Below are 16,116 nucleotides of genomic sequence, written 5' to 3'. Positions count from 1 at the left end.
TCTCTTTCTTAGTTTACCAGGTAAGTCTATCAGAACAAATGAGCTCAACATCCCTATGTCGATTCATTTAGTTATGCATACACTTTTAGACCCTACCCACAAAGTGGCCATGAGATATTGCTCCCGTTACGTAGGAGAGACAAATCATATCTTGGTCATTCACATTCGTCTCCATGCTCTGTGGCATACCCAATAACTGTCTTTATAACCAACCTGTTACAATAGCGTTTGACTGCATCAAAGTATACGACATTACATCTAGGAATCTATGGTGACCTCAAGTCAAAGGACCACTGTACCATAATCACTATGAGATCTGCTAATCACATTCACGTAACAACCCATGTAGCAGTCTCATGACGGGTCAGTCTATTATACATTACTTTTAATGTATACTTGCGGTGTGACTTGATGTCTCCACATCCATGACCTATAAGACTTGGTTATCAATCAACACCACACTAGTCTAACTGTATTATCGTCGTCCTAATTAATGATAATACTCCGACTAAGAACATTTGAGAATATTGTTCAGTAATTATAGGATCTCACAATCAAGTCACACTTGATACCTATTGAACCTATTATTCCAATGACGTTATTGTGTAAAATTAATATTTAGTGCAATCTACACAATAACAGAAATGCTTCGTATTATAATAAAATACATGTCATATTACAGAATTGATGACATATTACCTCTATGGCATACACCAATTCCCAACAAATTCAACAATACAATCATTACTTTTTTTATTTCATCCCTCCACCATATTATTACAACCCTAATTAATACATATATATATAGTTAGAATGGAATGGAGTTAACTCAACTCCATTTCCAAACAACCCCTTAGATTTCTCTAAGTTGATCTCCATAATTTGGACTACGTATTCTAGAGGTGACATACTCCATATGGCTATTCAAACATTCCCAATCGCAAATAGTGCATAAGAAACATCTACCATCCGAAATAAGTGAGAATCATCGATCTAGTATAATGTTAAGGAATAAGTAAAATAAAGAGGCTCATAAGTCCACTACACAACTAAATCATTAATTTTAGTTGCTAAAAAATTGTCTTTAACAAATAAAACATCTTTTAATCACATATATATTTAGTTGTAAAGCCTTTTTACCTACTGAGGTGTAAGAACTTATTTTCAATCAAGTTATTGTAATTGTTCTAGGTTCTGGTAACTATATTTTGCTCTTTAGCAAATAAACATTTGGTTGCTGAACAGTTCATTAGTTGCTAAATGAACTCTTAAGCAATTAAACTTTTCACTTTACTATATAGTAAAATGTAGTCAGCTATAATTTATAACAATTAAAATAATTTGGTTACTATCAGTTGCCGCATCTCAGTAACTAAAAAGCTTGACAACTAAATAGATGTATGGTCAAAAATATTTTGGTTGTGAAAATAAGTCATTTTTGGAAACTAAAAGTAATTACTTAGCTGCTAATAAAATACTATGTTGTAGTGATTGGTGATGATCAAATCCACAATACAAGAAAAAACAACCTTGGGCGATGCTTTTTGGGACTTTGGGCGATGCTAATAGGCAAAGTCTTGCAACGTTTAGGGCGACACTTACGCAAGCATTGCCCCATGCTCCGTCAGGCTAGGTCCTGACCAATGCTTACGCAATTGTTGGCCCAGCACAACCTATGGAAATGCTTAGGAAGGGTCGCCATTTGTTTTAGACCAAAGGCGATGCTAAGCGTCACCATAGAACAATTAAAATTTCTAAGAAAGAAGGTTTAGCTGACGTGTTGTAAGCGTCGGCCAAGACCTAGCATGAGCCAACACTTGGAAACATCAGCTTAGGCCTATTAATTCTTTTTAAAATAAGCCTTGGCCGTCACTTAATAAATGTCGGCCAAGACTAATCAAAATAAAAATAAAAAAACAAAAAGAGACAACAAGTTGTCGACTTATTGACAGCAGTTTATCGTCAAAACCCTAAAACCCGAATACCTTAAAACCTTACAACCTTAAAACCCTAAAAACCTTAAGATTCTGTAAATTGTTTACCTTTGACAACAAGTTGACAGCTGGTTGACAGAAAGAAGAAAACGAGGGAAAGATACCAAGAAGGCAAAAACAACAAGAAGTTCACAGCTTGCTAACAGAACGATGAAGACGAAGATGAAGACGGAGGCGAAAACGAAGGCAACATGAAGACAAAGACGAAGACAAAGATGAGGATTCACTTTGAATACAAAATATGCCAATTCAACATATATTCAAGAGATGGAAAGAACTACGCTCCAAATCGGATACATAGTCAAGCCACAACTACTAATGCAAACTCGAGCATGTGCAGAGGAAGTAATAGACGGATTAATCGATTGAGCTGAGCAGGAACCTTCTTGTTGAGGGGGCATTTAGAGTGGATGTAAACCTCGGCGTTGAAATTGTTGAACTTGAAGACCCAAAGGCCTTCCTTGAACTTCACCCTCTTCTTTGTCATCGGGTTATCTTCACAATTACTATCCTTCGCTTCGATGCTAGAAGATCGAATCAGCTAGGGACATCACTCTTAGGCTCCGAGACCTAAGGACCAAACTTGAATATCTCCAAAACCAGCAATGATTCTGCCATAGAGCCGATTAAGAAACAAAGGAAGAAGAGTTGGTGAAGTGAACGGAGAAGAATGAAAGATTGCCGCCACAGGCAGAAGCAAAGAAGATGAAGAGGAAGAAGAAGAAGACTCGGCCAAAGGGACGAAGTAATCAACTTCAACAGTGAGATGTTTGTGGAGCAAATAAAAAGAAAGAGAATGAGTATAAAGTGAGGAATATGGAATACATAGAAAAAGAAAAGGAATTTGGGAGATATAAAGAATGTAATAGAAGTTTTAATTCGGTTTTTGAATTTTATGTCCAATTTGGTCTTTGAAATTTTCAATGGGCGATGGGCGGGAAGTTTTAATTCGGTTTTTGAATTTTATGTCCAATTTGGTCTTTGAAATTTTCAATGGGCGATGGGCGGGAACTTTCCCGCCCAACGTTTCGTTCAAATAATTGCTTTTTGACAACAAGCTACTAACAAGCTGTCAGATTGGTTATTGTTGAAGATTTTGATCAATTCACATATTATCGACTAGCTAGCAACAAACTAACGAGCATTACATGTGTAAATTAAAGGCTCAATCCCCTCATTAATATACACGACCGAATTTCACAGCAAGAAGATTAATTGGGTGAGATCGCTCGTGTGTGATGTATATGTCTCGAACTCAAACTCAATTTTAATTGGTTCAGTACATTGAGATCAAAAATTTCAAAGTTAACAAGTATGAAATGTGTAAGAGATCAGAGGGCTTGATCCCCTCCTTAATAAATATGGCTGAATTTATTGGTTCATTATATTGAGATTGAAAATTTGAAATTGGCGAGCATGAAATGTGTGAGAGATTAGAGGGCTTGATCCCCTCCTTTATAAACACGGTTAAATTCATATCAAGGGGATTAGTTTGGTGAGTTCGCTCGTCAGTGATTTTCAATGTCTCGAATTGAAATTCGGTTTTAATTGGTTCAATATATGGGGATCAAAAATTTCAAACTTAGCGAACATGAAATGTGTAAGAGATCAGAGGGTTTGATCCACTCCTTAATAAAAACAACGAAATTCATGTCAAGGGAATTATACGGATGGGATCGTTCTTGTATGATTTTCAATGTCTTGAATCCAAGCTCGATTTTAGTTTGTTCGATATATCGAGATTGCAATTTCAAAGTTATAAATGGGCATTAAATGTGTAAGAGATCAAAAGGCCCAATTCCCCTCTTTAATAAACACGGCTAATTTCGTATCAAAGGAATTAACTGGGTTAGTTTGCTCTTGTGTGATTTTCAATATCTTGAAATCAAACTTGGTTTTAATTGGTTCAGTATACCGGGATTGAAATTTTCAAAGTTAACAAGCATGAAATGGATAAGAGATTAGAGCGCTCGTTCCTTTCCTTAAACAAATATGGTCGAATTCATATCGGGGGGATTAATCGAGTGAGTCGGCTTGTGTGTGAATTTCAATGTCTCAAACCCAAACTCGACTTTAATTGGTTTGATATATCGGGATCGAATACTTGGTTATAAATTAGGAAGTTATCGTTTTATCTAATGATAAAAGTAATTATTAGCAAGTTATCGGACTATTAATTAGACCATTTTTTTTATCAATATCCACAATGTCAACTAGCTTCTAATAAGTTAACAGATTAATTGTGCGTATATGGAATTTGATCAATATCTACAACGAATCATAAGGTGCAAGCTTCCAAATATGAGTTAGCCTCGACAAATTTAAGTATTGTTAAGTCATTTGATCCCACTTTAAAGCTTATGGAGAGTAAATGTCAACCTAATCACACACACAAAATATATATATATATATATATATATATATATTGAACACAATATGTCAACTTGTTCGAGTTGTCAGTGCGCATTTAATTGGGTTTTAAAATTTTGACTTCAAAGTAAACAAGCATGGAATATATAAGAAATCATAGGGTTTGATCCCCTCCTTGACAAATACGGTCAAATTCATATAATTAATCGAGTGAGTCCGCTCATGTGTGATTTTCACTGTCTCAAACCCAAACTCGACTTAAATTGGTTTATATCGAGATCGAATACATAGTTATGAATTAAGAAGCTATTAGACCCTTTACCATAGAATAAAATTTGTTAGAAAGTTATCAGACTATTATTTATCCAAAAAGAAGTTATCAGACTATTAATTGAGCCTATATTTATCAATATCCACAATATTAGCTAGCTTCTAACAAGTTGACAGGTTAATCATGCATATAACGAATTCGATCAAAATCTACAGTGGATCATAAGGTGCAAGCTACCATGTATGAATTAGCCTCGACAAATTAACCATAGTGAAGTCATTTGATCCTATTTTAAAACTTGAGAAGAGTAAATGTTAACATAATCATATACATATATATATATATATATATACTGAACACTATTTGTCAACATGTTCACAGCGCGTTGTCAGTACGGATTTGGTTGGATTTCAAAATTTTGGCTTGGCGGGAAATTTCCCGCGCTACTTTTTTTTTTTTTTTAACTTAAGACTTTTCACATATGGGAATTTCGGACTAAACACTAAAATTAGTACACTGCACATATGTTTTCATCGTGATGTTCTTCAAAATGGGCTTCAAATCCGTTTGAAGTGGGCTTCGAAATGGGAAATTTCCCGCACAACTGGTTGCATGTTTACAACACGTTGACAGCACCTCTCCCGACTCATACATTCCGATGTTTCCGTAAGCGTCGGGAGAAGCTCAACTAAGACAACCCATAGCGAGACGTCGCCCAAAATCCTTGCTTGCCTTACCTTAGCCGACGCTTACCCAAACGTCGACAAATATCCATCGCGCTATGGTGTTTTTCTTGTAGTGCCAGGACCTCTTGGTTTCGAGTTGGCGTCTTATATCATTGAACAAGACTCCTCCCTCTATTTTGTTTTTCTTAGGTCAAGTCAAGGATCTCAAATAAGGTTTATGCAAATTTCAGCATGTTATTTTAGTACGCGTAACATTCCCATTGACAGCAACGACAGATACTTTTTCTTGGACGCAAAGTCTTACAAACAACAAACCCTTTGTTTCCTTCGTATGAAAGTTAATCGAGAACACACCACAAGGAAAAGGACACACGACTGCTCCAACCAGCCAGCCCGACATTTGGAAATGTGTGGGAACCCCTCGAAATTCTTCCCCAAGTCTTCGACAATGACTATGACGATAGGTACTCAACAGTCAACACTAATAATTAATCTAAGTAGACAAAATTTATCACGGACGCGATACGATATATAGGAAAATTACTATACTGAAATGTAGAGGTTCAAATTCTGAAATTCACTATAATAATTTTGTGATCAGGAGAAGTTGACGATCCCGTCAAGATTAGTCTGAGCCAATATGTTAAAAATTTCTCGTATCAACAAAGAAACGGAATGGCAAAATTGATTCTGTCCTTTACTATATATACCAAGAGTAGGGTCAAATTTTCACAAGACTAAATTCACAACTGAAACCGACTCATCATCTACGGTCTTGCTAATCTGTTGCACAGCTGCGCTAGTATTTTGACAAAGCATTCCATGACGGAATATCGACCGCAAATATGTTGGGAGTCCATGCACGGAATCATATGACGCAATGGAGAAAACCATTTAATTAATCATTTATTTATTACATGCACGAATTGAATCAATATATCTTATCGAATATATAAAATGCCTTTTGCCTGGGCGGTTTGGCACAATTTTTTTTGGTCTCGTTACAAGGGATGTAGATGTAGACATGCTTGGCAAGGGAGCAGGGAGATGAGAGCAAAACGAGGAGCATAAAAAATCTTATGAACGAGAACTAAAAGTACGTGATCTGGGTAATCTAAATGTTGAAGATGAAAAAGATGAATTCATAGCTATCGATTAATTTATATGAGATTAGGGTATTAATAGATTTGGTTTCGAGGCAGTCAAAAGTATGTATCATGTTAATCAAGTTCGAGAGTGACCCGGTCCAATTTCGAGGTACCTAATGGTGCACGTCTAGTTATAGGCTCGAGTGTGGAGCTAGTTTGGCGTTTGCCTATACATAAAGTAAAATTGCCTATTATAGGCAATTAATACTCCATAATTAATGCAAAAGAAAAATTAATAAGCTATATATATATATATAACAAAGCACGAGTCGCAATTTCATGCCGCCGCATCATCAAAAATAATAAACAGAGTTCTCTCGCTTTTCAATGTCATCACTATATATTAAGGAATTTTTTTTGTCATTAATTATGCAGTAGAATATATATTATTTGCATATAAACCAGTAAAATATATATAAGAGAACAAAATATGCAGTGAACTATATGCATTAGATACGATTAAGGAAATTTTTAATATTGTAGCAATTGAATTGCCGTTCATATATATTGTAGCAAAATATATAGTTAGAAATCAATATTAACTAGGATTTATAGAGTTACCCTTTACATTATGGGCAAATGTATTCTTATAATATTAACCACAATCAAATTAGGGTTTATATAATATTATTTGTTTAAAATATTGCAAAGGGAGAAGTAGCAAGTGCGCCTGCCAAGAGGCAGACAAAGGGAAAAGCAAAGGTAAAAATCCTTTCTTTGGACTTGCACTCGCCTACTAAGAAAAAATTTATATTTTCTTTTGCGAACTGAAGAAATTATTCTTTCATACTGAAATCATGTTCGCATGTGACATATTTGAATTTTTTACATTTTATTTACTTATCTTTTTTAATGCATAAGATTGTAGATTTTGAGGTACTACAATGGTTTATCACATCATAAAAGCATTGAGCCATGAGAAAGACACATGGACGATTGGAGTGAGGTTGACTAGATTGTGGAATGCCGTGAATATAATGACTAATGAAGTCATTAGTCTTGACATGATTTTCCTTGATGAAGAGACATGTTTTGGTATGTTTGACCAATTATAATAATTTGAAATATAAAAATTGATTATTTATTTAATTATGATTTATTTCTAGTGAAATCATGGTTCTTTAATGCATGCAACCATAAGAAAGTCTCAAATCAAATTGTTCAGATCGTTACTTCATGAAAGAGGTTTATAAGTCGTCAAGAATTTCAAGATAACTACAGACAAGGAGATAATCTACTTGATATTAATTATCATCATCATCAACAACTTTGTTTACGATTATTTTTTCATACTAATTCAGAAAGACAATTATGTTAGATATATACTAAAATACTGTTAAAATTATTAGTTTTGTTTATAATTGAGTTCTAATAACGTGTTCAAAGATCTTACATATGAATCTTTTATTTTTCTTTTATCATTAATTATGCAGTAAAATATATAGATTATATGTATATAGGCCAAGAGAATATATGCAAGGGAACAAAATATAGAATAGACTCTATATACATTATGCAACATATAAATATCTACAACATAATAAAGTAATTCGTTTAGGATGTTATCTTTTTTTATGGATGTTAATTTGTTAGTGCGCTTATTATTTGCTTAGAATTATTATACTTGCATGAAAATTTTTCTATATCATTTATTTTTAGTCTATGCTTTAATAGAATTTGACATGGTACAATGGTTTATCATATAGTAAAAGAGGATTGGAAGAAGTAACGAAATTATCAATTTTAATATGATTTTCCTTGATAAAGATGTACACTTTGCGTGTTTGACTAAATATATTATTTTGATTTTTTCGGGCCTTATTTTGAGAAAATACTTATACATAATTAATAATTTCAAGATAATTACATTCTCATCGAAATAAAGATATCATTTTTACTTAGTCGATGTGAATGATTTTTGGTAATTTATTGATATAACTAACATAATTAATTTGGTTTAACTACATTTTATTTATGAATAACGTGTAAAATCATTTAGATTAGTTGCAACAAAAAATTATGTAATTGCGCCCGCACAACGCGCGGATCATCAACTAGTTACAATATAATAAAATTTTAAAATTATTATATAATCTCAACACAGTGTGAAATTCTCATATTTAATTATACTTTTTATGAGCATATAAATTATCAAGTAGATGTTAATCATATGAAAATAAATCTGTGCAATCTATGAGATAGATGATTAGTTCTTATGTATTATAATCGTCAATATATATATTGATCAAGTCCTTGGATCTTGCAATGCTTTAGCGAATTTATCTAGTCTAATTACACAAGGAACTCTCATATACTCCGAAAGAAGTTTCCCCGAACTTAGCTTGAAAAGATGGATTCCTATATTGATCAAAGATTTGTCCCCATCCAATGATTATTACATTTTTTTTATTAGTGATAAATAACGAGGATGTGGTTCAATTGCAAATTAAGCTCGAGGAGTGAATGGAAGCCATTCAATCCTAAACTAAAATTGTTGTTACTCACTAAGCTGAGAATGCCTCTTAGTCTCATCGGGAAAAAAAATGTTGTTATTAGCTGTAAATCTTCCTTCTTCTTCTTTTTTTCTTTTCTTCCCCTTTCCATTTTCTAATATCATATATGCATAAATTTTCTAATCAATTATGCCAAGATGCATAAATGAAAGTAAGGTCAAAACCTCAAGGGGAGTTCAGAATTGCGGTCAAAACAGAAGCGGATGTGCCCACATAGATCAGCAGTAGTAGCCTCGTGGCTCATCATCTAATCTTTTTATCTTTGGTAACTTTCCTTTTCACCCATTTTAAATCAATATCCATCGGTTCTATTCATTTCTCGAATTTCAATTCTCCCGTACCAAATTGCGGAATCTGGGTTCATTATCTGGTACCGTCCTCACAACTCTGATTTATGTTTCATGCTATACGGGTTTTTTTTTAATACATACTGTATATATCCCCCACAAACTTAATTAAATTTTTCACATAAACGATGGCATACTATTGATATATCAACATGTTTTTATCTTTTTTTCGGTAACTGATATTTCGATTTTTCATTTTCATCAAGAAATTCTACCTTTCATGGATATATGATTTAAAAAAAAGGGGACAAAAGTTAAATATCAATTTTGGAAAATGAAATTAATAGTCTCGTTCCCATTGAATTAAAGTATATACCGAGGAATGGGTATAAATGCAGTGGTACAAGACGTCGACTTCGAATCAAGAGGTTTTGGGTTCGATCAGTAAGACTTATGTGCACATTTATTTTGCTTTATTTTCTACTCTTGAACCAAGTTCATAGTCCTCATTTACGAACGAAAATATATATGTACATACATACGCACCAAAAGTTGATTCATATATACACGTATCATTTTATAGGCTGAATCCATTAAAGATAAAAGTTGTTGACGATAGAATTTCATTTGACAGCCAAACTTTCCCTCTTCATTTATTTACTTAAGACTGTTGGATTAGATCAAGCCGCAGCTCCATTATATATAAATTATCATCACAAATTCATTTCTCGCCCGTTGTAGGGTGGTCTTCCCCACTTGCGGGGTCCATCCTCTCTCTTTTCTTTCCTTAATTTTTTTTAAATATATATTTAACTATATAGAATTTTTTTGGGATGCACCACCACATATTCGGAAGCCCAACGAATTCAATTAATATAAGTATGGGAGAGGTCAGCTCATTAAGTGATAAAACTCACCCAATCGTGATTTTTTCCTAATCACAATACTCGTACACAAAACATTATTTAAAAAAAACAAGTGCCGAAATATCTAAAATCAACCCGTATTAGTAAACAACCTATTTTAGTTTATCATCAATTTAATTAGTTTATTTTTATTTACGATGTTAGGATTACCCTCATCTTTTTCAGTGAAATGCGATGTTATACCAATTTATTGACTATAATTAATTTTCATTTGGATATGGCTGTGACCACAAGATGGTCTTAATAAATTTCGAACCCCTACTACAAATAGATTTCTTCATTTAAAATTAACGGGCCATAAGGCCTATTATATCGCAATCATGAATTTCTAATTAGAAATATTAAAAAATCAAATTAAGATTAGCTTGGAGAGAAATTTTTATTTATATATATATAAATTAATTAGTACAATCCTTAAGAAAATCTGAATCATCTATTATCAATGTCGGGTTCATAATTTATAAACATAAGTAATTTTATTATTAATTTTATACTCTTTCTTAGTTATTATATATAAACTATTATGATGAACCAAAACAATTTTTTTTTCGATCTGCCTCAACAAGCGTGTATGCAACCTAGTTAAACATAAAAGTTGTTGACGATAGAATTTCGTTTGACATCTAAGCTTTCCCTCTTCATTTATTTACTAAACTGATGGATTAGATGAAGCCACAGATATATTATATATAAACCCTATCATCACAAATTCATCTCTCTATCTCAACCCAACAGGCAGTCCACTCTCTCTCTCTCTCTCTCCCTCGCTCTCTCTCTCACAAAACGAAACTATGACGTCTGAAACACAAACGTCAACAACCTTCGTTCAAGCCGACACAGCCACCTTCCGCCACCTCGTCCAGCAGCTGACCGGCCTCCCCGGTGCCATCGACCCCAGCGAAGCCCTGCCAGTCAAACACCCCTCGAAGCTCTCCCCGAGGACCTCCAACCGCCGGTCACCAATATTCAAGCTCCAAGATCGTCGCCACGCCATGAGAAACAAGCTCGAGATTAAGCTTGGCCTCTCGGCTATCAACCAGAACCACTCACCAAGCAAAATTCACCGCGTCGGCTCGCTGGGGCATAGCCCAGTCACGCCGTTGGGGCCTGAGTCCATGTTTTTCTGGGGATTGAATATGGAGTCGCCGGTGGTGTTGGAGGAGGAGAAGGCGATCACAGCGAAAGGTTTTTACTTGCACCCGTCTCCAGCGAATACCCCTAGAGGGGCTGAGCCGCCAGCGCTCTTGCCGCTGTTTCCAGTCACTTCGCCAGAGCAAGAGAGCTAGACTCCAGCGAGGGTGATGTTCACGCGCGAGGAACATATGTGTGTTTGTATATATACCATATTTTGGTCTTCAAGAGAGAAATTAATTAGTCAAGTAATATCTGCTTGCTCTGTCTATCTTAAGAGAAAAAACTCACTTATATGTTACCAACAAGTGATCGACGAATTGATACAAGTTCTGATTATTCTGATGGCTTCATCCTCGTGTTCCATATGTTCGAGTTCAAATCCTCAGTTATCAATAGTTGATTATCACGATAAGTTAGATATATATGCATCTCAACATCATAGTGTACGAGTTATACGCTATATATTGTGATATCCTAATCTTCGACAAACTATAGTTTCTTTCAGCGAGACTATGTAGCGAGTTCTCAACCTATTGTTGAAGATTAATCCAGTTTGGGCATCAACTAGACCTTTGACCATGAGATTCGACAAATAGGTGATGCAGGTGATTACGAACCTCACGTATACAACTCTACTATTTCCCCGTTCAGTTTACTTATCAGCAACATGTAATAATATATGGAAATACGGTATACGTTTCAGCGCGGAAAAAATTACAGCGAAAATTCTATAATTATACAAAAGTTTGAACTTTAATTCTAAATATATCAGTCGGTTCAAACAGTCCTTAACGTTTGCTAAATGAGATACTTATGGTTCATTTCGTAATCGAAGGCGTCATGTCCACATCAACAGAACCTAACAGTCAGTTACGGAATGAACCATAAGTGGCTTGTAACATTTAAAACTACTTGAGTTAAAGCGATACAATTGACACTGAAGGTCAAATTTACGCATGATTTTAAGATTTCTACTATAATTAAGCCTTTTAACAAGTTTACGTCGTCAATCGATCTAAAAGCTTACTCTTATTAAATGAAGACCCAAGTTATCATTGAATACGCGCTAGTCTAAAAATCTGAAACTCGAGATGTAATAATAGTAGGCTCTGGAGTCGTTGCTAATAAATATATACGATGTGCTTCACATTGATCCATTTCGTCAAATTTAGTCTCAGTAACAATGACACAATTGAAAAGAGTACACGAAGTGGGATTAAGTCTACTAATTCTCACACACAGATGAACATAACAAATCATGTGTTATTGACTTCAAGGCTTCTTTGTCCCCTTGGTTGTGTGTTTTTGCGTTGGCTTTCACACTTTCCATGTATTTTCTTTTAGGACTGGACTCTCTCTCTCTCTCTCTCATGATTGCGCCATAGTCAATGAAGCATTCATTCATTTCACATTGCTAATTTCAACATGTTGGCCATGGGATTCTATGATTGGGCATAGAAAGGAAATTGAAAAGGAATTTCATGCGGACAATTTTCTAGCCAGATCCCAGATAAGGACAATAAATAAGCAATTAGTTTTTTTTTATAAGTATGCAATTACTTTAATTAGTTGAATATATTGTTTGCTAATTTCCAAATAGATGTGCCAATGTGACTAGTAATTACTGACAAGACCAAATTGAAGTTATTCTCTCATCTAGTCAAGCTAGAGATAACATACGAATAATGAGATCTTGACGAGAAAATAAGCCGAATAATGCATTACGTGCGTGGAAACATTTTCTAAGCCTCGACGGATCTTTTTTGACAGTGCAATGGTTGACGAGGAAATTAGCAAAATCAACCATCATCATATGAAAACGCGTAGACCTTTGATAAATAAACACATTGTATGTAGAAACTGATAATATTATCTTAATTACCAAAACATGTTTCTCATATCTGGAATATAATTGGCTTAATATCAAATTTATAGATTTTGAATTTGATTATTATCAGTTTTTTTTTCTTTTCTTCAGTATGCACTATCTCTAATTTGAAATTGCAGTATATCCCAACTAATCTAAGTTTGAGCGGAGGCAGCTCACTAAGCGGTAAAACTCTTCTAGTTGTAGATTTTTTCCACTTACAAAACTTAAATTTGAGATGATCTTATATAAGAGTAAGAGGCATTAAAACACCTGAATTAACACATGTTGATTTGCTTGAGTGCGATTTTTATGGCCCTTTAATAGCCTTTACAGATTACTTTACTCGGGGGAACCTACTGTCACCCCCCAATTTCAGCCAATACTTCACGAGCGCGACCGGCCGCAAACTGCCAGACTGAATGAATCCAACAGAATGCAAAGCCTAACATACGCCACTTTTTTTTTTAAATATATATATATAAATGTAAATGTCCTTCACACCTATAATAAAATGTATTTTGGCTCTCCAAATAATTATTCTAACACATACCTAAATCTAGTATTTTTCACGATAACCAATATCAAAATCTAATCCATAACACATAAATCTTCAGAGGAATCTCCAAATACCTCTAATTTGTCAGTAGAACAGGTGCCGGGTATTACCCCTGCCCATTTGAAATTTAAACCTACTTAGAACATACGTTAAAAGGTAGGTTTCAACCGGCTTCAGTTCTACCTATAATTATGCACGCCCCTAACTAGATCTATTGACCTCCCTTATGTTATAGATTGCATGTTGAAGCTCTCTTTTTCATAAGATACTTGCCGTGTGATAGTATGTAACGAAAATTCTAGAGTGGTTGACAAAAAGAGCAACTATAATAGTTGACAATATTTCCATCATTAGATTTCAATCAATTGAGAAATCTTCTCTTTATACGTGACATTGTCATTAGATTTCAATCAATTGAGAAATCTTCTCTTTGTACGTGACATTATTTGTATGAAATGACAATCTCTATTTATACTTTTATTTTTGATATTTTCGTCAATAGATAATTCCGATGATGCCCACTCACACCCAGGGATGAGTTGATCCTAGTTCGTATTATTTTCAGACAGAATTGGCCGCGAAAATTCAATTTGCTCAATCACGTCATCGATCAATCCCTTCCCATTTCAGGCTGCAGTTGTTTCATCTTTATTACCCTGATTGACAATGGGCTGCCAACCCGTTTAATGCTGATCCTACCAATCTCAGTCCTCTCGAGCCAGTCTCTGGGTGTCGGGATACCAAGCATGACAAGTGAATTAAATTCTAGAAACCTAAAACCCCAAAAATAAATTATGTTTTTTAGGGGGTTTAATAGGGATTTCTTTGTTGATTTTTTCCCTTTTTTTATGTTTGAAGTTTATAGCATGCTTTACTAAACTAGTTGGTTGGGGTCTGAAAATAATACGAACCGAAGTTGACTCATTTTTGGGTGCGATTAAGCGTTGTTGAAAGCATTTATAAATGAAAATATAATAAAATAAAATAAAAGTATGAGGATGAAATTGTCATTCTATAAAAATATTATGACGTGTACGGACGAAATTTCTCAATTAAAATATAAGACAGAAATATTGTAAATTATCATGATTTTTTTTTCAATCATTTGTTGTAAAATCACAATGGTCTAATGATGTCTAAAATTATGCCCCCTTTTGTATTAAAAAATTCCTTGTTTGAATTACGTACATATCAGAAATTAACATTTTCTTTTGGAAATTTTTTTCGGATAAGTTTCTATAAAAAAATTTAGATGATCCTATCTCAAATGACGCGGTGAGAAAAAACCAATAAGAATTTTTTAATAAAGAATAATTATGGCAATTATCTGAGTGATAATGTTATTAGGGTAAGAAGGATATAATCAAAGGTCAGTTGCTTAATTATTGCTTTGTTAAAACTAATCATTCCAAAAGACACATTTGATGTAAGGAAATGGGAGGCTTGTACTTGAAACCATTAAATGGTCAAGACACTTATCAAGGACGTGCATCACACAAAGGGAAACATCCATGGGTGATCTCAATCATCATTGCACATATTTTATTCTGTTGAAAAGTGTCATTATAGAAAAAAAGATAAATTCTTTGTGCTATTTATGAGATTTTGGAAATTGGATAGAGATAGTGGACTTGGGAATTTGGAGGAGTGATCTAAGCAAATAAAATCCCACGACATACTAAAAGCTACCACCACTTCTCTGGCACCTTTCCCTATGAAAATATAATTTCCAATTGGTCAAATGGAAGTGTATGAAAATTCTTGGAATACGAGAGGAGAGATCACCTCTTGAGTTTTTGAGTTGGATATATGTTCGATAACTTATAGGGATTTGTGGAAATTTTATATAGTATTCAAGCAAGCTCTACGCATTTTCTCGTACCTCACTAGACTTGAGTGCGAAAGAGAAATTCCGCCTTATGGTCAGTATTGTGACAAGATACCTATAATACGAGATGAGATAACAGAGAAAATAAGATCAGACATTGAATATACACGGTAAAATCCCTCCCAACAAGAAAGGAGAAACGTCCATGGCGCAGAACAAGAGAATTCACTAAATAATGAACCATAGATTACAACCCTCAGATATGTCTCTCATCCCAGCCTTCGTTACAAACCTCACAGCGAGAAAAGTCTAATTCAATCTCTCAATTCTCTCCAACTTTCTCACTCTAATACCCTAGAGTTACAAAGAAATTTCCCCAAGAGAATTCCAAAAAGATCCACCATCACTATATATCCCTATGATACACAATCCTCAATCGGTCCCCCTAAAGGGCGGGGTTTCACAGCAACTGAGACTTATTTTACAAGCCGTACAAGACCCTATTTATAATATCCAAAAGATATATTCTAAAG

At 34.3% G+C, this 16,116-nt stretch overlaps 1 protein-coding gene across 1 annotated transcript; it reads left to right on the top strand.

The window, feature by feature from the left end:
* Positions 1–10,897: 10,897 nt before the first annotated feature.
* Positions 10,898–11,679, top strand: LOC116186984 (VQ motif-containing protein 4-like). Its single transcript, XM_031515548.1, has one exon. The coding sequence runs from the start codon at positions 10,987–10,989 to the stop codon at positions 11,479–11,481; it is 495 nt and encodes a 164-aa protein (XP_031371408.1). The 5' UTR covers positions 10,898–10,986; the 3' UTR covers positions 11,482–11,679.
* The last annotated feature ends 4,437 nt before the right edge of the window (positions 11,680–16,116 follow it).

The sequence above is a fragment of the Punica granatum genome, chromosome 8, assembly GCF_007655135.1.
Source record: "Punica granatum isolate Tunisia-2019 chromosome 8, ASM765513v2, whole genome shotgun sequence".
Lineage (NCBI taxonomy): Eukaryota > Viridiplantae > Streptophyta > Magnoliopsida > Myrtales > Lythraceae > Punica > Punica granatum.
This window is presented reverse-complemented; position numbering and strand designations above follow the sequence as displayed.

Excerpts from the sequence above, each read along its gene's own strand:
- LOC116186984 (XM_031515548.1), top strand. The coding sequence starts at position 10,987 with ATGACGTCTGAAACACAAACGTCAACAACCTTCGTTCAAGCCGACACA.